Source organism: Neopelma chrysocephalum, unplaced genomic scaffold, assembly GCF_003984885.1.
Source record: "Neopelma chrysocephalum unplaced genomic scaffold, ASM398488v2 Primary Assembly neopelma1_92, whole genome shotgun sequence".
Taxonomy (NCBI): domain Eukaryota; kingdom Metazoa; phylum Chordata; class Aves; order Passeriformes; family Pipridae; genus Neopelma; species Neopelma chrysocephalum.
Genome location: NW_020897754.1, coordinates 2,306,395 through 2,331,672, shown reverse-complemented (window position 1 = coordinate 2,331,672; position 25,278 = coordinate 2,306,395). Strand labels below are relative to the sequence as shown.

General features: G+C 39.7%; 1 protein-coding gene across 7 annotated transcripts in view; it reads left to right on the top strand.

The window, feature by feature from the left end:
• SHISAL1 (shisa like 1) overlaps positions 1-25,278 on the top strand; it is a 241,411-nt gene that overhangs the window by 183,021 nt on the left and 33,112 nt on the right. For all 7 annotated transcript variants that reach the window (XM_027693557.1, XM_027693556.1, XM_027693552.1 and 4 more), the window contains one exon: positions 22,758-22,856. In XM_027693557.1, coding sequence (XP_027549358.1) covers positions 22,790-22,856 — 67 coding nt within the window. In that variant the 5' untranslated portion in view covers positions 22,758-22,789. The remainder of the gene's footprint in view (positions 1-22,757; positions 22,857-25,278) is intronic.

Below are 25,278 nucleotides of genomic sequence, written 5' to 3'. Positions count from 1 at the left end.
GCAGCAAAGCAGACCCAGGAAAACAGGCCATGTGTTGAAGTGCTTGCTGCTGTTAAAAAAATGTTATATATGACAAAAACAAACAGTGATCTAACAAGTACAGAGCCGGAATTTTGAAGCACCAAGTGATGATGGATGTTATGGAAATTCATCAGGATCTCTGCCTTCCTTCCCCTCTGAAAGGGATCCAGAATTTCCAGCAAGACCAAACAGAAAGGTCAATGATTAAAATACATAATGAGCAGCTAATCAATACTGAATTTGTTGTATGGCAAGAGTGAAGGATCTCTGAAAATGTAAAGACACGAGTAGTTAGGAGCAGTTCTCGCAGATTAGAAGGATGAAATAATGTCTGAAGAACATGCTGCTTTAAGATAGAAGTAGTAAAGTACCACTTAAAATTAAAAAAAAAATAAAAAAAATTATTCTGGGGGTTTTTTAGTGGTATGCTGTATGAGTGTTTGGTCAAAACTGAAGTTCACCAGAACACCAATCCTTCCTCATTTTTCACCGTGCAAAGCACAACACAACAGAAAACAAACCCCTCAAAACACAAGAGATCAGCAGGACACAAGCCAGGCATAAATCTTTCTGCAGTATTAGAGTCCTTAAAAAGGAGAAAAGATTGAAGTAAAATCTCATTTCTGTCTGAGTGTGCCAACAAAAGGCAACACCTGCTTTCGTAGAAACAGCCTAAGGACCACACGAGTCTGGTTTTTCTGAAGACCTTATTCTGCGGAGGCCACAAACTAAGCAGTGTGACCACAGACTAAGCACGAGGCTGCTGAAGCTCTTGCCTGCTGTCTGTGCAGCGTCCAGAGCAGTTGTGTGTTGAATTTCTAGACATGAGCTGTTTGCAGACAATAATTAACTGCACATCAGCGCAGTGGCTTTGGCCTTTGACATGACTCTGCTTTCAAGGTGTGACAGTGTGTTTGAAGAGTTTTATTGTGTGCCCTGACCCTGAGTTGTGACTTCCTTTTATTCTGTGGTTGAAGAATTCAGAGTTGGGTCAGCTCTTCAGGAAGGCACAGAGAAGAGTGGGTTTTAGGGATCAAATAGTGACATTTTGTTCCTGGAGCTGAACATCAGCACTTGAGGCCATGGCAGTTTGTGTTTGCCTAGAAGCAGACTTTCAGACAGCCCGGAGAATGTCTTCCAGGACCAAAAGCTTTCAGAAAACTGATCTTTGTGGCCATCAAAAGGTGACTTTCAAGTCATGATCTGTTCTGGTCGAGTAATGCTTCATTTGTTCTTGTATAGGGATTTGCAGGGATGGGGGACAGGGCAAGGAGACTGGTGTGACTCTTTGGGATTGGAAAGATGACACAAAAAAGGGAGTCAGAGTGGATATTTGAGTCAGGTTAAGCATCCATCTGACTTGCTGCCATGTCTGATATTGGCTGGGCTGTGTATTTTATTATGTAAATATAGGACAAATTTATTTCCTCTAAGCTTCTGCCTCACAGGTACTTTTAGCCTGTCAATAGAGTCCCATTTTTGTGGTTAATAGCTGTTGGTGGAGGTTTATCTATAGAATTTGTTTAATTGTTCTTAAAAGATAAGGAAGCTTTTGTCATAGGGAGAAATCCAGTTAAATTGCACACTGGGGGAGGGGAAAACCACCTCCTTTTGTTTGTTTTGAAAGTGCTATCTGATAATGCTGTAATTCTTGTATTATCAGAGGTGATGCATAATTGCTGTCTTTTCAGTTTGTCAACGCTGCTTGAAAATTTTTATAGAATTTTATGAGATTCCTTCCCAACTGAATCTTCCTGGTCTGTTTAAATGCTTTGCATACTGTAAACATTCCACACCTCTTACTATCCTATTCATCCCCCTCCTGATCCCTTTCCAGCTCTGGAGATGTAGAAAAAAACTATAAACTAGTGTCATGGTATAATGAGCTTTTCTTTTTTTCCCTTTTTTTTTTCTCATCAGCTTCTGAAATTCTGTTTGCTACTGAGTTCTAAATCACCATCTGTGTAGAACTGATGTGCACAATTTTATTTTAGGTGCAGTAGCCCACCCAGTGCTGAGCAGACCACTGTGCCAAGCTGGTGAGGGGAAGGGGTTTCTTCCCTGCATTACTTTGCATTTACCAATATGAATTTCATATTCCATTTTATCCCCCAATTAATCAATGAGTGGTGGATCCCACTGGAATGGTTTCTGGCTGAAGGCAGGGAAGTGTCATGCCAAGCTGTGGGTGCTTTGGAGAGGGAGTCAGCTCAGTGTGAGGGAATGTGTGTCCTGGGAGTTGTCATAGGTTTGAGGAATTGGAACTCCTAAGTTCTCTAAAATAAATTTGGTCAAGACATTCTGGACATTCTGTTAATTCTGTGCATTTCTTTGCCTTCTAACACAGAGTCTTTGAAGGGCTTAATGGGCAAAACCTGACAGCCAGGGTAGAGAGGAGTAGTGACAGCAGGAATGTGGAAGGCCTGCCTTACTAGTTTTCAGCATCAGGGGCAGTGTTAGGAGAGGAAAAATGACCTGGAATCACAAAAAAGAGGTAAAGATTGGTCTTCACTAGAAAACTGTTAACTTAGAGCATCTTGACAGCAAGGTGACAATATGGTCAGGTGCTTGATGAGCTGAGAGCACAAGCATCCATGGAATTCTGTAGGTTTTTTGGGTTTCCTCAGCTGGCAGATCAGCAGAGAAGCAGTTTTTCCACTGTGGTTCCATGCTGTGTTTCTTGTACAGCTTTGAAGTTTCTGAGGCAGGAATGGCATTTGGTTTTTGCTCACTGTGTTGCAGTTGGACTCCTCGGTGCTGAGAGAAGGGACCTTCAAAGTGGTCAGAATTCCCTGTGCTTATTCAGGCTGCTTTAAAACCAGATATAATGTGTGTTGTCAAGGATGCAACTCCTTTTGTAAAGCAGTCTTAGGAGGTCTCTCCTCACAAAACAAGAAGAAAAATGTTCAGTTGTAAAATCTTCCTTCCCCTATAAACCGGAAGTCTTGCCCATGTGGAAAACAGCAAAGTTTTCAGTGAGTCACTGGATTTTTAGGGATTTTTCCTCCTGGTGATTTTACCTTGGCTAGGGCATGGGGAATCATTACATCTTTGGGAAAACAGATTTCTGTTACTGGTGTTGCAAAAGAATTTGGTCCATTGTGGAGTCACAGAGTGTGCCTAGACAGAGTGCTTAGGGGGAATACTCCCCAGCTAGTGAGTTTATCTCCAGGAGACAGAACAATCACTGAACGTTATAAACAACAAACAATAACAGATCACATACTAAAGGAAATCGAGCTATTTTTGCTGTAGCCTTTTGTTGTGGCATCTTTGTGGTCACCTGAACAGTGTGAGATGCCTCCACTTCCAAAAGTGGTATTAATGTTATTTTTATTTATTTTTTAGGGAATTTACCTTCTTGCTTTGATTTACTCCGTGAATTCTAGTTCTTTCTGGAGCTGTTTAGACTCTCTAGTCATGCTCTTTCGCTATTTCTTTTATGTTAAGGCATCAGCATTATGAGTACTCTTGAACCTCAATTAAACCTCTTTCCCTGAGGTTTTTTATTTTTAAAGTTTGAATATCGTGTTTTGGCTAACCATGGTGACTTTGGTATGCCAAATACAAGTGTAACAAACAGCCAGTTTGATTTCAGGCTGATAATCTTGCTTATCTTCTTCTAAAACCTCGTACCTAACTCTTAAATAAAATACCTTTGAATTAGTGATCTTACTGACATGTTATGCAAGCTCTGGTTCTGATGTGCTCTCATTAAGTAACATAATCCTCTTGCAGTCACTGCATCTGTTCTTCACATGGTAAGAAGTTATCTTGCTATCAGTTGACCTTTCAGTATCAGATTTCTTCTGCTTGTAACAGTGTGGGTTCTTTGCAGTTTGCTGTCCACTGCACAGTTGGATTTTCCTCACTTGGCACATCCCCATTTCCTCAAGAAAGCTCAAGGCTGCCTCTTCCAGTGCTCTTTCTGTGTTTCTGTTGTAGGTTGTAGTTACAGCCTGGTCTCTTGTCAGTGCAGTGTCCCTTATTTATCTCCAGTGATGTTCCATAGTTGTCCCTCTCTGTCATATTTGACTAAAAGACAATCAACTGCTGTCAAAAATAAGGTTTCTCAAAACTGTCTCACTTCCCTGGTGCTCAGTGCTGGTAGGTAGGAGATGACTCACTGATCTGGGTGTATTCCTGGAGTTCTCCAGCTGCCCTCATTCAGTGGAGTCAGCAGCACATTCCTTGTCTTCCAAATGGAGATGTCCATGTTGATTTGCACGTGGAAAGCCCTTCTCCATTGAACTGAGTGCAGATACAGATCTATATGCTGCAGAAAGTTTCTGAGGATAGGTGAGATGTATTCCCAGGGGAATTCCTGCTTAGGGACCCTTAATACCACTCCATACTTGATTTTAGAAATGAAACATGGGGCACAGCAGTCTTTGCCCCAAGAGCTGGGCTTTACAAGGCTGTGTCTAGAGGTGGGGAGCAAGAGCAGTGACCACAGCTAATCAATCCATCACCATGGGCCAGTAGGTAGTTCCTGCTTTGGGTAATGTAAACTGACCCAGAATAATCCCCATATCCCTGTCTTAGTGTCAGTTATTGGATAAATACTCAGTCCATTCTTTTGATGATGGACAAGCAAAGCAAACTGAGACAACAGAGCTGCAGTGCACAGAAAACTCAAGCCTTGTGTATTCACTGCTGCAGTGCTGACATTTCAGATAAGGCCCTTCACAGGTGTGTGCAGCATGGTTTAACCAGTGATCTATTAAATATATTAATACATAATTTATTTATTTTGAGGTTCTTAAATTCTGCTTGTTCTCATTGGTTGCTCATGGTTGTAAAGCTTTGAATTCTTTGGAAGTGAGACCGGGCGGGGGGATGCGAGCTGGCAAAAATCACACCAAGGTGCCCATTGTGTGGAACCAGTTAAAGAGACGTGGGCTAAAATGAGGCAGAAATTTCCTCAGTGTTTGGATCTGAGACACTGGGCAACAAAACTGACAGTGTTCCAAGCAGTTTGTGAAGTGACTTAACTTAAAACATTACTCGCTGATGAAATATTACACGATGATTGCTGTGGAAATAAAAAATACCATCCTTCCTGTTGTTTCCACTTAAGCCCTTCCACTGGTTCTTAAAAGAGCTGGAACAGGCTCTGAGTTTTCATTCTGCACAACTGGTTTTAAAGTGTGTTTAGGACAGAAAACTCCTTTAACCATTACAGTGCTCAAAAATACCTTTATCAAAACACCTTTATCAAAAATACATTTATCAGCAGTGAGCAAGTGCTAATGGTTTTTGACTAAGTACAGTTTCCTAAACATCTGGAAGAAATGTGCTTTTATTACCCAAAGACAGGTACTTGTTCAGCTGGGCTCCAGCCCGTGCTTTGCATAAACTTGCTTCATATGTGCACCATCCTTCTCATTCCTGGACCCGCTTGTTAAGCAGCTTTCTCAGTTGTTGGCCCATCTTCTCACTCCTCATTTTTATTATTAATATCCTACTCTTACTAGTTTCTTATTTCCTTTTATATAGTGCACTGAATTTCAGCATAATTAATAGATGATTTTTACTGAAAAATAGCAAAAAGGCTTTTGGAATAGGTTTTAAAGCATATTTGAGTGGGTTTGAAAACCAAATATGTCACATTTAGCAGCTTGAGACAAGATATTACAATTTCTAGATTAATCCAAAAGATCAAGCTATTAAGTGGAAGCATCTTCAAGAACTTGCTGATATTTAAAGTTTTTATTACACTCAACATGCAGTGTGTCTTGTGATTATGAAAATCATTGTTTTCCTGGTCATTCAGGGGTCAGGACTGCACAAGGTTCTGCCACCTCTTTTTCTAAACCTGCCCTGTACCCTTCTTCCAATACTCAAGAAGTCCAGATAACAGGTGAGGTTAGTCTGGTGACCAATCTCATGAGGATCTATCCAAAAACAAGGTCTTGTTATATCACATCTCAATTATCTCTCTCGTATATGTGCCATATATCATATAATATCATATATATATGTGCATATATCACATACATGCTATTAATAATTATATCTTTCACGTATATAACATATATCATGTGACATTGGTATGTGCTATATATCCTATTATATATGATATATGTAATGTATCATATTGTTATATCTGAGATGTCTTATGTGGTATGTGTCAATCATTTTAGTACAAACAACCGAGGACAGTCAAAGCAGAAAAGCCTTAAGTGCCACTTCCATTTTATTGTGAAGTACATGGAACAATAAACTTTTAGAGGCAAGTGTTCTGTAATTCAGTTAAAACCAAGAATGTTTCAAATACCAGGTGTTGCTCACATGAAATAATTCTGACTCTGTCCAACATGGAATCCTTGTGGGTGAGCAAAAGGAGCAGCACAGCGATGACTTTGCAATATCCAAAGGGTGAAAGTCAAGCTGCTGCACACAAAGGGGAGCCTTTTTGTTAAGGCAATATGAATAAACCTGTCAGATTTAAAAATACTTCAGGAGAAAAAGAATATTAATATCCAAGAATATTCCTTGTCGCTTCAGAAGAATGCCTGAAAATACTTTTATCTGAAAATGCTACAGAAATCTTTCAAATAATGAAGGAAATCACTCTCACATCACTTGTTCTCCAGAAGTAAAACTTGTAGTGTTTGAACAGAAGTCATACTGCTTATAATTAATGACAGAATAATTCTTATCTTTAAAAAGCTGAATCTGAGTGAGACATCAAAGAGGTCCAAGTCTATTAAGAGAAGTAGGATCTTTGATTTTTTTTTTCCCCAGTCTTCAGTAGGGTTTTTTTTTTTGTTGTAAAACTGCTGATTTTCCTGATGAAAAGCAGCTTTCTTTAATTCTCTGATCTCCTTTTTCCAGTATGAAGGATCTGAAGGATCGGAGTACTCATCTTTTGAGTTATATTATGGGTATCTTTAGAGTGCATTAATTTTCTCATAGCACTGAGCCAGTGGGTGAACAAACACATTTATCTTCATATGAATGAACAATCTGAGTAGTATTTTTGCGTGGCAGAACAATAAGTATTATACAGAATACACAAAGACTTTTTTATTTCCAGTAATAAATTTTATTAAAAGCAAAAAAGCCTCAGTCTGGCTTTTAGTAGTAAAGATAGGTGACATAAATATATATGGTGTGATATAAATACTTAAAGCTGTGCTCTGGAACCTTGTACTTCTGTGGGAGACCTGCCTTTTTTAATAGCAATATTTGCTTTCAAAAAACACGCTGATCACTCTCTTCCCACAGAAAGTGTGAAGATGCCTGTGGGTGGTCACACCAATACAACTGCCTGCGTTTTTAAATGGATTATTTTAACTGCCAGTGCTTTGTTTGCCCTTCATGTGGATATTCTTCTGTGTTACACGGTGCCAGTGGAGACAGGGCTTCATTAGCAGCTCGTTTCAGGTTCGTTGAGCTGATGTGTCCCCACAGGTCTCTCCTTAAGTGCATCTTTTTTGCCTTCCATTGCACACATTTAGCAGCCAGTCAGGGACCTTCAGGAGTCGATTTAATTCCACCACAGGCATGGCTGCTTTGGATTTTCCGTTTCTCGTGGGATTGTGTGGTGGGTTAGCCCTGGCTGGATGCCAGGTGCCCACCAAAGCTGCTCCATCACTGCCCTGATCAACTGGGCAAGAGGCAGAAAGCACAACAGAAGACCCGTGAGGGCAGGGCAGGGAGGGATCACTCACTACCCCCGGGCAAAACAGACTCGACTTAGGGGAATTAGTTGGATTTATTACCAATCAAATCAGAGGAGCATGATGAGAATTAAAACAAATCTTAAAAACGCCTTCCCTCCTTCCCAGGCTTAATTTTATTCCCAGTTCTCTCCCTCCTGCCCCGCAATGGAGCAGGGAGAGGGGGAATGGAGGTTATGATCGGCGCCACATGTGGTTTCTGCTGCTGTTTCCTCCTCAGGGAGAGGAATCCTTCCTCTGCTCCAGTGTGGAGTCCCTTCCATGGGAGACAGTCCTCCACCAACTTCTCCAACCTGAGTCCTTCCTGCAGGCTGCAGTTTTTCAGACTTCTCCAGCCTGGGTCCCTTCCACAGGGTCACAAGTCCTGCCAGTAAACCTGTTCCATCTGGTCCCTCTTTCCACAGGGCCACGCACGGGAACCTGCTCAAGTGTGGGCTTTCCACAGGGTCACAGCCTTCTTTTGGGCATCCACCTCGTCTGGTGTGGGCAGGAGGATCTCTGCTCCCCTGTGGCCCCCCTTGGGCTGCAGGGGAATCTCAGCTCCAGCACCTGGGGCACCTCCTGCCCTCCTTCTCTGCTGCCCTTGGTCTGCAGGGCTGTTTCTCTCACATATTCTCACTCCTCACTTGTTGGGCTGGAATTACTTCTGCCAAAAAATTTTTGTGTTCTTAAACCTGTTATCCCAGAGGTGTCACTGCCATCTCTGCTGGGCTCAGCCTTGGCCAGTGGTGGGTCTGTCCTGGAGCCAGCTGGAATTGGATCAGTTAGACATGGGGGAAGCTTCTGGCAGCTTCTCAGAGAATCCACTCCTATATCCCCCCCCAGCTGCCAGAGCTTTGCCAGGCAAACCCAATACCTGGATGTCAGGTGCCCACCAAGCCACTCTATCCCTCTTCAGCTGCACAGGAGAGAGAAAATAAGATGGAAAACAGGATGCAGGTTGAGATAAGGCAGTTTACTGAAGTGAAAGCACAAGCAAAGGAAAACACCAAAGATTTTATTTTCTACTTCCCATCAGCAGGTAATGTCCAAGCACTTCCCAGGAAGCAGGGCTTCAGCACGAGGAGCAGCTGCTCAGGAAGGCAAATGTAGTGAATAATGAATGCCCCTCCCCTTTCCTCCTCCTTTCCTTGGCTTTTATATCTGAGCTGACGTCACATGGTCTGGATCATCCCTTTGGGCAGTTTGGGTCAGCTGCCCAAGCTGTGTAGTTGTGTCCTCTGCCAGGACCTTGCCCATCCCCAGTCCCTGGATGGGGGGAATGTTGTGGGGACAGTGATGATGCTGTGCCAGCTCTGCCCAGCAGGACCAGCACACTGGAGTGTTACCAACACCTTTCCAGCCCCCAGGGCAAAGCACAGCACTGTGGGGGCTGCTGTGGGGAAATGAACCCCTCTCAGCCAGATAACGTGCTGTTACCATTAATTGTCTTGTCTTCATTCCATGCCAGTTTTCCTTTCTACTCCCTTTAACAAGCAATGCCTTCTGCATTTCTCTGTTGGCTTGCTTCATCTAGTTGAGGATTCCAGGTATTTTTATCCTAGCTAAGCAAACAGGCTTATACTTTCACATGCCTCAGGGATTCTCAGATGTGTGCTTTTTGCAGCTTGGGCCTTTATTAATTACCAAATGACTGTGCCCTGCCAGGGGAGCACACTGGGATGGTTCAGTGCCAGTTGCTATCTCGTGACTTCCCCGAGGAAGGTTATCCCTTCTTCAGGTGAACCTTTGCCCTTGTTTCTGAGCATATTTTGCCCTGGTTTTCTTTTGAAAAGCCCCTTTGTGCCAGTTTGCAGGCAGTTTGGGAGGCAGGCACGGTGCAGGTGCCAAGCCTGGCTATGAACCTTCCTGGGAAGGATTCCATAAAACGTGGTGCCCACAGTGCTGGCAGTTCCAAGCTCCAAGGCTGATTAACTGAGAAACATTTTCTTAAGTGTGATTTTTTTTTTTCTTAAATCCTTTTGTAATCAGTGCTGGGCTTTTCTTTTTAGACTGAGAGATTTCTGTAATTTAGAGTGGCCTTCCCAATTACTGGTAATTACCTTACAATACAAGGAAGATGATTAATTGCATGACTTGCTTTGGAGATTCGTTTTTTCTAAAAGGCTTTAGAAGCTGCCATGCTTAGAGCTTATGATGAAACTGCAGTTTTACCCTTTTGTTTGGTGGCATTTTCAGTATACAATGGAGGTAAAGACAGCAGTTGGGGAAAAAAAAGAGATATGACCCAAAAACATTCTATGAGAATAAATAACTCTTAGCTAGAAATATATCAGGTTAAGAATAAGGCCCCCTTAAAACTGACTTTTTGTTATTCTCTGGATGGTGTTTCTACTTGATAGGGTTTCTGAGTGGTGTATCTTCTCAAAGAAAACACAATAAGCTATGTAAACATCAGTCTAATCTAAAATATTTCCTTCTTCAAATTAATTGATGTCTCAATAATATTTAATTCTCTAAATGAATCTTTGAAATAAGCATTTTGATCCCAGCCTTATTAAAAGATATTTCCAGCTTCCCAATCCAAGACTGTTGAGCTCCTCCTGAATTCTCACATAAGTGATACAAGACTTGTTCTGTCGAGAATTCTGAGAAGTTAGAAACTGTTTATTGGAAAGTGGGATGCAAAAGAACACAGCAAGGGCAGATCAACCTTTTTGTAAAGCAAAAATAAGGGAATATTAAACTGCTCCGCCATCATTTATTATTTATTTACAGCTAATCAATAGAAATTATTGAGCTAAAAGATAGCCATGCTGGTAAGAGCTCTGGAGAAGAGCAGTTATAAAAACAATGAAATAACTGTGTCATAAATCACTGTTATGATAATTACATAAAGATTTTCCAGCAATTAAATTTTTCTTCAAAACATTGTTAACCTCATTAAAGGAATATAGGAGAAATTTATCTCTAAGACAAACTTCTGCTCCTGCCCCCGTCAAACATCTGTTCTGCAGAAGGAAAACTGGATTTCACCTGTGGCTGATATGATATGATATGTAATAAAGTACAGCCATCTGATAGTGCTACCAGAAAGGAAAAAACTAGGCTGAGAAACCAAAGAAACAACCCAAAAACCCCAAGCCCTCTTGCACTTCCAGTGATTAGTCTCATGTTTTGAGTCTCATGCATGTGGAATAAGGTGTTTATTCCGTTCTTTGTGCAGATTACTTCCTTTACTTGGCAAGTTTACAATGCTTAGAAAACCTTCAGTATTGTGGCCAGGACAGTGCAGTCTTTATTAGTGCAAAATGGATAAGATGATAAATAGAAATAAATTATATGATTGCATGAAAGACCTCGGATTAGTCAAGTCTTCTTAGGAGGTCAGTGGTTTTTTACTACCTTCTGCTATAACTACAAATCCAGATTATGCTCTTAAAGCAGAACTTCTTGACAAGATATTTAAAAGTTTATTTGATTTATGGTTGTGTTTAAGACCTACATTAGTAATCCTAGATGGTAATTACATCACACAAATGACACCAAACCAAGCTGCAGTCTGTGCTTACCCTTTTAACTGATGTTGAATTCCAGGTATTAAAACATGAGATTTCAGGGGAAAGGGGCGTAACTGATATAAAGATCTGTTTGAAGAGAAAAAATAGGACACCAAGGACAATGCAGAGTGATATATGATCTCTGCTGAAATGCCATAAACCAAAGCAATATGTTTAATAGTGTAGAAGACAGTTGATTACCAAGGAAGCTCAGGAAGGGACTGCTGACTTTGACTTTTGGGCTGGAAATGATTATGTGTCAACGAACTTAGAGATGATGGAGAGGTAGAGAAGGATTTTAGAGTAAAATAGTTATTCAGAATAAAATTCAGCAACAGAAGGAGTTGTTCAGAAGTCATCTGGTCATTTCTATTCCCCCCATTTTGGCTGGAGGGACTAAATAACGATTTAAGCAGCTGAAAAATGGGAAGGAATAGAATAAGGTTATACAGGAGGGGAGAAATCATGTCTGCATCTGACTCCTATTCCCTTACTTGGACAACCCCATTTTTCATTACACTGTCATTCAGTTTCTATCTCATTTCTATGAGATAGAAATACCTTATTTCTATCCTTTGCCTCTTAAAATAACAGCTGTCTTTCCCCCAGAGTTGTCCAGAGGTGTCTCTGTGAGTTGTCATTCCAGGTAGAAAAAGGAAGGCAGATGTCAATCATTTTTTCTCCATAAAAAGGGGGAATACTGGAATTCAGGTTTGTAACCTGTAACTGAAGTGGTTTAATTCTAAATATAAAAAGCCCCTCTGCTCTTCCCAGACTCCATTAGATTCAGTTCAGCTACATTTGAGCTCTGAGGATTTCACAGTTCAGTATATTTTGGATGCAATTTGCTGTCCCAAGACACAAAATTGATTGTCTGGGCTCTGTGACTTCATCCATACTGATAAATATATTATGGAGTGGGCATCAAAGGCCTTATGGTTGGTGAAGAGAAAATCACTGCAGAATGAGCATCTGTGGCAGCTGCCAAAAAGATTATATTTTTATTACACAAGAGAGTAAAAAAAAATGTTGTTACAATAAATACCATGTTTGGGAACAGACCTTGAGAATGCATTGAGATACCAGGATTAAAATAACGCTCTGCTCATAAAATTTGCATGCAGATTGTGCCCCCCCCGCCTTTGATCCTGCAGCACCAGCTTTGTTTTTTTTGTCTTATGTTTTCATAATTTGGTTTTATGATCATTTTTCTGTGTTCCCCATTTAAGTGAAATAGCTGTAAATATCTGTATTATAGGATAATCAAATTGTCACTTGCCAAATGTGTAATTGATTTCATATTGCTTACTAATTTCATATTGCTAAAATACCCCAAAGAATGGGTCATTAAGAGCAGACTGTTCCCTGTATGAATAAGGGGTTCTTTACATCGACTTTAACAAGGTAATGCACGTGATTATTGCAGTTACTCAGCCAGAATTTCCAGAAACGAAGCCTCTCAGTTTGAAAATAATTCTTGTAATTTAAAACTCTGCATTCTTTATTCTGCTTCTTTAATATGTCCAAATTGTGACCTGTTCCTCACTGTCTGTGAGTGTGGAGATATCTTAAGGTTGTTTTCTGCAAGGATGGTTTAAAGTCATATTGGTATCCCTGTATCCTTTCATCATGATCTTTCAGCGAGTTGAGGTGTGTATTTAATTATACAAGGGTTAAATAATTCTCTTTGAAGTTCTCTGGGTCAAAGACTTTGTAGGAGTATCTCAGAGATACAGTGGCTGGCATCTAGTTCCTGTCAGAAAGTCATAAGTTAGACCTCTGACTGCCACTTTCCAACTTTATTAGTACACAAGGCATAATTATGCCTTAAAATGACTTGAAAGTGGTGCCTTCTGTGCTAGTAAAGTTGGAAGGTGGCAGTCAGAGGTCTAACTTATGAGGCTGAATTCCCTACGCATGCTCTGTTTTGTACATAAACCTTATAAAAATAATTTAAACATCAAGCAAGGTTATATTCTCATAGGTAACGTTCTTTTTTCCCACCCTGGTCGGTTTTCACGTGGCATTTTTAATCAGTGTTTGCCTGTTTAGGGCATTAAATCTACAACTTGATATACAGTTCTCAAATCTGCTGTGTTCTGTGGTCTCTGAGGCAAATGGGAAATAAATGTCTCTTTCAGAGGAACCATTTCAGAAAGCTCTGTCAAATTGTTCTCTGTGTACTCCTGGAATTACAGAGATAGAAATGGCAAGGGTTTCAGGTGGGAGCCATTTCTTGGGGACTGTTTAGAGCCAAAGTGTGGTGTTGATGTGGGTCATAATTAAGTTCCCAGGTAGTATTGTAGTACTTGGAACACTGAGGATTCTGCCCTGTGTGTTTGATGTATGTCTGCCCAGTAAGCAGAGGTATAAATATTAAATACAAATATTATAATTTAGATAATATATTTATTTTCCATATATGCATATTTGCATTTTGTATAAATTTATATACTGTTATAAATATTCATATACTATAAATAATACATCTAAATATAAATAAATATTAAACAAAGGAAGCCACTCCTAAATGAACTGTGGTTTCAATCTGCAGTTAATGCTTCTGGTACATCATTGTAATTTTGCTCAGCTCCACTGGGTTCAATGAGAAGGGTGTTTGATCTATGGGAGATCAAGAAATAGAGTTTCTTGGAATTCTATACAAGTCTTTTCATGGAGCTTCTCTCACACCTACTTGTGCACAGCATAAAATCTACACAACCCCCAAGCCAGGCATAAAATAAGCAGGTTATACATCTTGTAAAGGATGTGGAACAAAGTCTGGGGGGTGTGATGTCACCACCAGCAGCACAGCTTTGTTTTACCTGGTTTTTGAGTTCCAAAAATGCACTCTGGGGAAAAAAAAGAAAAAAAAGATAAAGATAAATTGTTGAAAGCCACTTTTCTGTAGCTCTGCATGCCTTTTCTCCTTCTGCTTGGCAACCTCCACACCTGCTGTTCTGACTACTAAAAATTGTCCTTTTTTGTCCTGCAAGTATTTCTGCCTAAGGGGAGAGGACAAAGGGCTCACCAGCACTTTCCTTGGTTCTTCTGCCTTATAACTTTCAACATTAAGTTCTTGTTAACAATTCAATGTTCTTGGGGTTCCGAAAGTGAGGGGCTTTAATTAGAATGGCTGGGAGTTGGGATGGTTGCAGTAGTACAGGCATTTGCTGCTCTTAAAACCAGCTTTTTAATGGAATTGTTGAGTGTGTAGCAGTGAAAAATGGCATTTCCTGCTGCAGTGGGAGGCTGGTGTGTTCAAAGCCACAGGTGAAAGGAAGTTACTCCAACCTTCTGCAGTGCATTTTCTCTTTCCAGCAGTTGTTGGTTAAGGATCCCACACAGTTTCCTTTCTCCTGAGCTGGTGCAGTGACAGCTCCTCACCCTGGTGTGTTCTGCTTTAAGAACAGCCTTTGGTTGTGATGTCACCGAGAAACATTTCAGTATATGAAACATTTGAATGTTTTAAGGAGGGAGGCAAATTCTTTTGGAGTCAGACTTGATGATCCTTGTGGGTCCCTTTCTTCTTGATTCTGTGACTTCTCAGTTTACTCTGGTGGGTTTTTTTCCTCATTATCTTTAACGACAGGGTGAGCAAGGTTTGAGACCAAAACGTTTCCCAGAATCCAAAGAGTTATTTGCCTCTTCAGGGAATGCCGATGGCTAGTTTCAGATTTCAAAACTGAAGAAGTTTTTGCCTTTTGAACAATTTTTTGCCAAGAGCCAACCCATCCTGTTACCACCAGCACTGCTCACAGGGTGCAGAATTTTGCCAGTTCACCCCAGGTGAACTCCCTGGGCCATTTTATTTCCCCTGAGCCTTGTCCTTGCCAACACTGAGGGTGTATCAACAGCTGAGCTGGTTCTAGATGAACCAAGTTTAGCACTGGAGAGTACCTCTATTCTCCCCAGGGTAGATGAGCCTACCCAGCTTTACCCTGCCCAGCTTGCAGTTCTCATGCAGACCTGCCTTGCTGTGCACATCAAGATGTGTTCCTTATGAAAGTTGGGATAACACTGCCAAAATCCTTGCAGTGCAGATCCATCTATGCCAGAGAAGCCACACATCATGTTGGCACAGTTAAATGAGCCTCCTGAGGGAGGAAAAAATAAGTGGTTGTGCTGGTTTAACCACAAGTGGCAGCTTTTTTTTTCCAGCACTGGGTTAATCAGGGGTTGCACCCTTTCCTGATTTAGGAATTAGCTGGGTTTCCCATTGTAATGCATCCTGGGTTTAAAATATGCTAAATAACCTAGTGACATTTTTGAGCAGAAACAAAAGTTATTTCGATGCTTGATGACCAGAAGGTAATTTTAGAGCCTTTTAGAAAGCTCTAGTGCTGTAAGACAGGCCGTGCTCGAGGTAATAACTTTGCAAGGATTGATGTCTGGTGGGTGGCCAGAGCTAAAATACTTGATACCTATATAGGGACTTGGAATGTTTAATTAGGTTGTAAAGGAATGGAGTAAATAATTTCTGTTTCTAAAAGGAAACGTCTTTCTAAAGTTGATGGGAAGAGGAAAAAAAGTATTTATGAGAATTCTTGAATTCCTTTGAATTTGGCATGTTTAAATTAATGTGTTTTTTCTGAGTCGACTTTAACTTTTGCTTGACTTAATCCTCATATTTTGTCACTTTGGAACAAAATAGTGTTTTACAAACCCAGAGTGACAGAAGATTAGAAACCAGTCTGATTAGATGCAGATGTTGATTAGTGATGATCCAGAATGTGAGAATGAAACAAAATTTGGACATCACAGACTTTTCACAGGAAGGTTTATTTTGCAGAAGAGGCCATTTTTGAAAGGAAAATGTATCCAAAATGCTCCCATAGAGACTATAGGTAGTTCTTAATTCCTGTATGTATACAGCTGATGACGTATTGGTGAAACCAAAAATTTACTCACATTTTCCACTACATAAATTGCTGATATATTACTTTTTTTCTCAAAATAATAATAAAAATATACTAGCCAGTTTTACTGCCCTGTTTGTAGATACACAAATTCTCAGGTTTTAGGGCTCTGTGATAATGCAGAAATGGAGTTTTTTAAAACATGGCTGTTATAGAACCTCTAATGTTACCATCAAAACTTGTTTTATTTCTCAATAACATCTTTAAAATTACTTGGACAAACTGTTTCAAATAAACCAGTAGAAATTACATTATTAATTTTAGATTTGGAAATGGTAATATTTTAATTAAAGTACATTTGTTCCAGTTCTATACTGAAAGTAGCTCAAAAAACACAAGCAGAAGTTTCCTTAGAGAAGAGCTTTGCATTTCTTAAAACTGAAATGATAACTTGATTAACAATAGGGATTTGTAATCACTTAAAATGTATCCTGTCCTGCTCTTAGAAAATTATTACAAAGCTGTGTGTGTTTCCTTGTCATTCCTCCCTCATGGGAGACCAAGAGCACTCATAATTTCAGAGTCGAAATTCAGTTTGTTCCATGAATAGACCAGACTTGATGGTTTCATCTTACTGGATTTATTGATTTGTTGATGAAGCTCTTGGTTCAGCTTCCACAGGTTTTACAAACACAGATTGTAGATTTTGGTTGCACAAAGTCACCTGTAGCTGAGGTTATTTATCAGTGGCAGTAAATCATCCCAGCTGCAGCTGTTATTTTTACAAAGCCGACTGTCTCCCCAAAGTAATTGAGGTATTTTTCCCTAAAAAATCTCATGTACGCAGTGAAGGGCCGATTGTCAGATGGACAACAATCTAAAATTCCCTGAGCTTCATCAGCAATAGATCTGGGAAATCAAACACTTATCCTACCAAATGCAAATACATAATGAATCACAGGAAGAATTTGATTAGCTGGAGTTTATTTGCATTATGATAATATCTTTAATATCTTTAGTTGTGCTGTGGAGACAGTTTGGAATTCGGCTGCCAACGAAGATTTTGTGCTACCATAGGGAAGTTCCTCATCAGTTAAATTTTGTGATTATAAGGTCTGAGTGCACCACTGATTCTCTAAAATTAATCCTCCTGTAATAAAGGGATCCTTTAACTTCTGTGTCAGAATCTGCCGCTCATCATACTCAGGGTAGGAACTGCTAAAATCCGTTTGGATGCACGTGATGTGGGTGTGGGGCAGGTCCCAACAGCTCACTGGAGGTGTGGGTGAAATGGGGAAGGGCTAAAAGAGGCAGGAGATGAATGAGTGTCGCTTTGGACAGGTTTCTTGGCCTATTAACAACAGCTTGAAGTTCATAAGATGGTCTTCAGGCTGCACTTAAGAGCTTTATTTTTTAGGATTCATGGGTGTTGTCTCTTTATAGCTGTTTGGAGAACAGCTGTGGGAAATAGTAAACATGGGGGTGAGAAATAAAACAAAGCAGTTCACATTTTCAATTTCAAAATTTATAAAATAGAAGGGAAGAATTTCCTGTCTGAGGTAGTGTGATGTAAATTTGCTCATCTCTAGGAGCACTAAAACCCTGACTCCAAATGCTTTATCTGTGGTTGTGTTGAGACTCACACATGCTTAAATTAAAGCATATGTGCAGTAAGATGTTTTTAAGGAAGAGACGCTGAGTAAAGTTAGTGCTTTGTTACAATTCAAAAGGTTTTCTATCACCAGTTCCTTTTCATAGGTTGTTTCAGTTGTTCTGAGCTGAAAACTGGTGTCTGTTCCTCATAAACGTTTTCTTGAGGTTATTGCACTGTGAAACCACATGTTTTCTTAGTAACAGGTTTTCTTTCATGCCAGTTCTGTTGCTTCCTTTGTAATAAGGCTGTAATTTCATTGTAATAGTGTCCATGAACACATACTGGATGCATTTTTAAGCCTCCTTTAATGTGAGAAGTGAACAGAGCTGGACTAGGAGTTAGGTTTGGATCACAGCCTTTTCTTTTCCATCTGATGTTGAACAGCTTTCTCAAGCACTGTGATCGTGTTATTCATTCCCCCACTGCTGCCACAATCAACCAGAGTTTTCTGTTGCCTCCAGATGAGCAAACAGGTCGAGAGGAGGCCACTTCCCTGCTGCTTTGACCCTCTTTGTCCCAAAAGTGTAGGAAGTGCAGCAAAACTAAATGTGTCTATGGTTAGTGAGGGTGTTGTCCAGAAGTAGGGTGGGTAAAAAGGGACTATGGCAACCAGAGCTTTCCTAAGTATCATTTAATCTGTGAAGGATGTTCCAAAAGACTGGAGGAAGAAGTGGGAAGGACTGCTGGACATCAGTTATGTCCCGTGTGGTTGGCACATTTTTACCTGTATAGTTTTGTCTGTGTGTAGATGTTCCTCTCCAGGAATAACCTATTTATCTTTTGAGTCAACTGTGAGAATTAGCAGGAGCTCTGTGATTCTCTGCACCTTGCAATGCTGTGTTTGTATTTCCCTTGGAAGAGCTGGCAGCTCTTGGGATGTTTATTAGGACTTTTGGGGCACTAAAAGGAAATATAAACAACAGGAACCAAAATGACACTAAAGTTACAGGCACAGCCTTGCCATGAAGTGTAGAGGCAGATACAAGAGGAGGTATAGAGGTGTAACAAGGGGTGTTTTTAAGGAAAGATTGCAAGAAGTGTTTTTAGTCTAAGAAAAGAGTGAGTGAAGATGTGATAGCACTTGTGTGTGTTAATTGAAGACTGGTGCAGAGGTGTAACCAGTGTATCAGCAAGTAAATCGTTCTCCAGCTCCACTGGAGCTGGATGGGCTTGAATCAAGCAAAGGAGCTGCAGTTTAGACATGGGGAAAGCTTTCTAGGCTGGAGAAACACTCTAGGGAATTGTCTGAGAAGGTTAGAAAACCACTTTGGTGGTGGACATTCTGTGAACTTCTGCCAAGAATGGGTTAGGTGTACCTAATCTGTGACAGGAAGATGGGTTAAATGATCTCTTGAATCATCCCATTTTCTGTCTCTGCAGAGAACAAACTTGTGAGGCAGCACTGATGTATTTAATAAATTCTCTTGCTATCATCTCCCTTTGTTCTTTCTAACAACCCAAAAAAAAATACCAAATATGCATTGTTTTTCAAACATCTCTTCCAAACACGGCTTTTCTTCTCCTTCAGAGTCAGGGGAAAATAATTTCTACATCAAAATCTTACCTCATGAAATGGTTGTTTCTCTTGGCAGCTTTTCTTTCCAGTGATTCACTGATTCCCTTCAAGAGAAGACAGCTAGACAGAGCTACAGGGATAACCAAAGCAGTGGATGTAGGAGCAGAGGAAGAGCTAAAATGTCACAGTGTGGAAGTGAGAAGTAAAATCTGCATAATGATCTGATATATCTGTGTGGTTTCTGCACCTAAAGGCCATGGTGAGGAGGGAGGTTAAAGGCAAACCAGTTCAGCTCTTGTGCTGGGGGGAGAGATCAGAAGTTGCAGTTCAGTCACAGGCTCTTCAGCAGCAGAAACAAAAAGCCACCCACCTGCTCTGTCTCCCATCAGTGTCTGCCCTCCTTCATCATGATTTTACAGCACCTTTCCTTTGGGTGTTGCTCTCTTTTTGAATCTTTCATTGCTGCATCTTCTGCGAGGGAAAGCAATATTCTGAACATAATCCTTATTCCATGACAAGATAGCAAAAAAAATTAAAAAATATGAGTGAGGACCATTTCTTCTGTTTCACAGGGGACACGTGTCAGGTTTTAACCCCATTTGGCAACTAAGTACCATGGAGCTGCTTCAAAATAACAATAAATAAATATTCAGCTAGATCACTGCTGATTACCATGTTTCTACCCTCTCTGTTCCGTGGCCTAACATCAGGAAATACTTTGTATGATTTAGGCTTTTCTTTTTACCATGTCACCAGTTCTCCTGCCCGTCTCTTCCAGGTCTTGGTACTGCACAAACTGACTGCTTCAGCCAGACAGCAGCATGTAAAAAAACCGTCAGAACAGTCAACAAGTGAACAGTTAGTTATATTTTACCCTCCTAAAAATGCTCATATTCAGTGTAATGATCACTGCAACAGCAGCTCTAAAACTGGAGCGTTTCCCTGCTGTCACAAATACGGATAGATGTGTACATGCATTTATTTACACAGATTCTCCTGGCCACTGGTGTGCAGGTCTCTTGTGTTCTAGTCCCTCCCTCTGATTTCCCAACTGACAGAAAACACAAGCATCCCATGATTTTGGATTAAAATGCCAATTTCATTGTTGCCAGTTCTGTTGGACATAATTGAAATAAATTTTTCCCTTCTAGATTTCTACCTACAGCGCTGATTAAGAAATTGCCAGTAAGGCTGGATGTACTCAATTACTAACAAGATTGTGCCTTCCAAAAAATGTGCATGTGATTTCCAATCTGAGTTAGTCTTCCATAACTGATGTGGTTTTTTTTCCTCATTCTCACTACCTGCTCAAATTCATGCTACTAAGAGAGATATTTTACAGACATCTACTATACTATAACTATCTTTAATCAACAACCCTGAGAGAAATGTTAACTTTACCATAAGGCCAGAGTGATATGTATTAATTATATTACTCTCCCTAATTATTTATTAATTGGATTCTGTATTAACCATTCCATTAAATTTCTCTAGATCCACATCATGCTTGTAATTTACCTGGATTATCTCATTTACTTCTAAAAAGGTTCTTAGGTTTCTTCAGGTTCTCTGAAACCTGCCCTTGTTTCCCAACAAACTGAAAAAGTGATTTACACGTTCCCCATCCAGCTCTGCTGAAATAACTGGATACAAATTACACAGATTTGCAAATATCAAATTAGGAACCTTAGTATCAACTCATTAATGTCATCCTAAATTACTCTTGATCTGGAAATATTTAATAGTCTCAGCTATACCAAACATCTTTGTCTTCCCAGATACACAACAGGAGTGCCTATTGATCTCTTTTTAATTAACTGCTACAAAAGCCAAGATTTGCCTTAGTAATGAATCACTACCAGAATTCCTGCAGCTTTGGTTCACTCAGGAAAATATCATACCCTTTTATTCCTATCAATACTGGCAACAGCGTGTTCTCTGTAGCTGTTTTTCTTGGTCAAACTCCTACATTCTCAACCTCTGGCTTATATTCAGTTGTGGTTTGTTTTTTTTAATGCAATTCCAACTTTAGATCTGCTCAGTGTTTTAATTAATATGATATTCCTTCTGGAAAAAAAAGGTGGCAGCTTTTTCAAACAGTACTGATGAGAAATATTTTTAATTAGCATTCACAGTTCATTGCACTTTTATGTTCTCCTCAGAGTGTTATGGTTTCTAACTGTTCTTCCCTTGAAAACTTACTTTAAGGTTATGATACAGAGGTTTGGCTTGCAGATAACAGTGTAAACGATCACATTTTCTTGTACAAAAGTTTTTAGGTCTGTGCTCTGTTGTTTTTCATATGCTTTTTTTTTTTAAACACCTTAGAACAATGTTAACAACCCAAGAATTAGACTCACCACACCACCTTGCAGTAACACCACCTAGGCCATCTGGTGTGTAGCCGAATCTCCCAGTGTCCAAACCAATAAATTACCTCTTTATTTTGTATTAGATTTTTAATTTTATTTATATAATTAATCCCTATTTATAACTGAAATAAATAGGGGATTAATAATATAACTAAAATAAATAGGGGATTAATAATATAACTGAAATTATATTTTATTTTAGGGGCCCGAGTTCCCAGTGTTCTTGTACAAACCAATAAGTTACCTCTTTATTTTAGGTTGTATTATTAATTTTATTTATATTATTAATCACCTATTTATTTTGTTTATAAATTACCCATTTAGTAATGTCAGTGTCAGGTCAGGATGAAGAGTTCATGCATCCAGGGTTGTGACAACAGGATCAGGCACCACCCAATCCTTCCCATGTTGGTGAGAACACTTACTTTGGGGCAGGGTCTCTGTTGGAGCTGTTGAATGTGCAGCAGGTGATGCTGAATTAATGTGGAACAAGGTGTGTTTGGCCTCACCCAGCTGTGAGGATCCTTTTTAGGATATTAGGATTTTTTCCAGCCAAACCAGGCCACTTCTCACCCTGCTTTCTAGGGAAAAAACCAAGAAATAACAATCCCATGAAATACTGTGATTCTAATGAAAAGACTTTTTTTTTTAAGTGTTTCCAACCATCTCAGTTGCTTGACCCACTTTCTGAGCGACTGCACCCTCTAATGGGGTAAAACAGATTGGCTTTCAAAGCAGCCAATTTATTTTTGTATTGTTTATGTGTTTCTGGTCCTTAGAGGCTTCAAACAACAGCCCATTCCTGTGACAGGGAAAGCAGCACACTTTTGCTGAGTGCAGATTACAGGGGAGGTGTGAATATCCAATAAAGGCTCTATGTGATTCATGTCCACTCTGGGTTAATGGAAAGGATGTAAACAGTTGTTTGTATTCGTGGTGAAATGAGAAAGGAATTTTAATGAAATCGTACAAAGGAGAATTTATTTCACTTCTAAGTCCAGAAAAATTATATGGGTGGTTTGTTTTTTTTTTCTTACTGTGCAAAGCCATCTCATTTCACCAAAGCTTTGTGGGGAAGTAAAAGTTCGAACCATGAAAAGGAGATGAAACAGACGCTTAAATATGATTTTTGCATCTTGTCAAACAGGTAATTTTCTAATGGACCAATGAAAGCCAACGATGACAAGTTGTGGTCAACAGTCCCTGAATGTGCTGATGGTTCTGCTCTCCTTACTCTTGTCAGCAGGTAACTTTGATACTTTCTCTTTTACTGGTGTGTGCCACAGGGAAAAAAGTAGTTGCAAATTAATATGGACTTCCTGCAAAACAGGATCAGGTGGATTGCTAATTGAATAATAAATAAGCCACAGAATGGATTTGTGCAGAAATGTGTCAGCTTTTGGTTTGAGAATGAGTCAAGTGCTCTGATTATTTGTTGCATTTGTTTTTCAGAAGTTATTTATGACATTAAGGTTTTATGTAATTATGAATTCATATTAAAAAATAATTAAAAAGCTTCTTAGTCCAAATAGATTTGATCCTACAGGTTTTTAACTTGCAATTCAATGTCTTTTATCCTCCATTCTTGAAGCAGTTTTTAATCCAAAGGGATTTTTGTTCTAGCACTGCTCTTTTTCCCCTTGTACTACATCCCATTCCTGACTACCATACTTAAAACTTTACCAGGCATCATGTGCATTAAAGTATCCTTGTGTTCAGTGAAAATTGTTCCTGCTCTGTCTGTGTAAGGACTTTATTATCAGTCAGCTCAAGCATCTTGTTGCCCATTGCTTGTTTGCAGTGTCCAAGTTGATTCTTGCTAATGATAGTTTGTTATTTAGCTATAAATGACACAGTCCTTTTGCTAACAATGTTAGAATATTATCAACCAGACTACTTCTCATCTGAAAACATTGTTTTCCTTCAGTCCTTGCAATGATAATCCATTTGTATGGGGCTGCATCCCTAGTTGTGTGTCTGCCCTCCTCCTCCTGTGGACTGGGATCGGGCACAGGGGTTGTAGCAGCTTCTTTGTTGTTTTCTAGGTTAAAATAATCTCAAAAATCTGTTTCTGTGGTGCCTGAATGAAGTCAATTACAAAGAACACTTCAATGAAGTGATCAAACATCACAAAACTTTTCCAACTGCTCCAGTCTCCTCTGTTGATTTTTAGGTTTTCATACCTTTGCCACTCTTTATAGGGGACTTCTTATAGAGACATCCTGAGATCCCACTTCTCCCACCCTTTTCCTCAAGGTGATATAAATATTTACCTGTGTTCTATTTACCTGTGTTGCAGTTGAATGGGACACTGTAATAACACCATGTGTGCAAATAGATGTATTCAGCCCCTGGTATAATACACCTTTATTCCCTCAAACCCAGACAATAAAAGCCAGTTTTCTGATATATTTTTTTCCCCTTAGAAGAAAAGTATTGCCTCTGGGTAATAACATATTGTATTCAATATGTTTATTTGAAACTAATTACATGTAGCTTTTCTTACATAATTTATCTATTAACATTGATAACTATTGGCTTTCTAAATGTGTATCTTCCTGTTGCTCCTTGGCTATAAGTATTTTATTGTCTGACATCCATTATTAGCAGGTAGAGTAGAGGCTTAATTTGAAATCATCACAAGCCTTTCATGGCAGGCAAACTCTGCTCCTTGGGGAATTTTGCTGCTGACATCTGTAGGGATGGGTTTAGGTCATTGCTAACTCACACACGTTTTACAGGAGGAAATTTATTATCATTTTGCAGCCAGCCAATGGAATTTGTTTGTTTTTTTTTTGCCCAAGACAGATCAGCTTCCATAAAATAAAACTCCTGGCTTTGTGCAGTGAGAATGGCAGGGGTTAAAAAAGGATGCTGCTCTCACTGGAGCGATATGAACTTCATTTTTAACCTGAGCTGAAGTGAAAATCGAATGGCAAGGCTCCATTTGAGTTCCCCAGATTAACAGACTTTTTGTCTGTAAATCCAAGTCTTTGGTATCCCAAGATTCACACTGAAATCTGTAGGAATGGCTGAAAACCCCACTTAGCAATTAGAAGCATGACTTTCACTGGCTCCACAAGTGGAACAGAAGTAAGGGCACAAGTGATAGAAAAGCCCCCTGAACAATGTTGATACTTAGTCATTTAATGCACTGAAACACATTTATGAAATCAGGGGTGACTGCAAGGCTTACAGTAACAAGCCAAAGACTGACAGGTTATTTTTATTTTGAAGTTGGAAATGAACGTCCACCCAGCAAATTAACATGTGGTAAAACGCACACACAGGAATATTTCTGTGGATCCAAGTAGCAAGCTTAGAAAGACCAGCCCTTCTCAAAGTCTCAGGGCTTGAAAAATTGAGTGGCTAAATTTAAAATGTGATCAGTGTTGCCCAGATCTCTAACTGTGAACAGGTAGGGAAGCAGCAGTTTGTTGTATTCTGGCTGTGTACCTTTAAAAATAAATCTTAAGATGAGCTTAAATCTTTGAAGCATGACAGACTATCCACTGGAAATCAGTAGGAACAGAGATAGGAGCATCTATATCAGTTACCTGTTCAATAATAGTTCTCAAAAATAGTATGAGAATTTGTACAGGAGAACTCCAGAAACAGACAGTTGAAGAACCTTTCAGGTACAATGCTTTTAGCTGAAGTATTTCTAT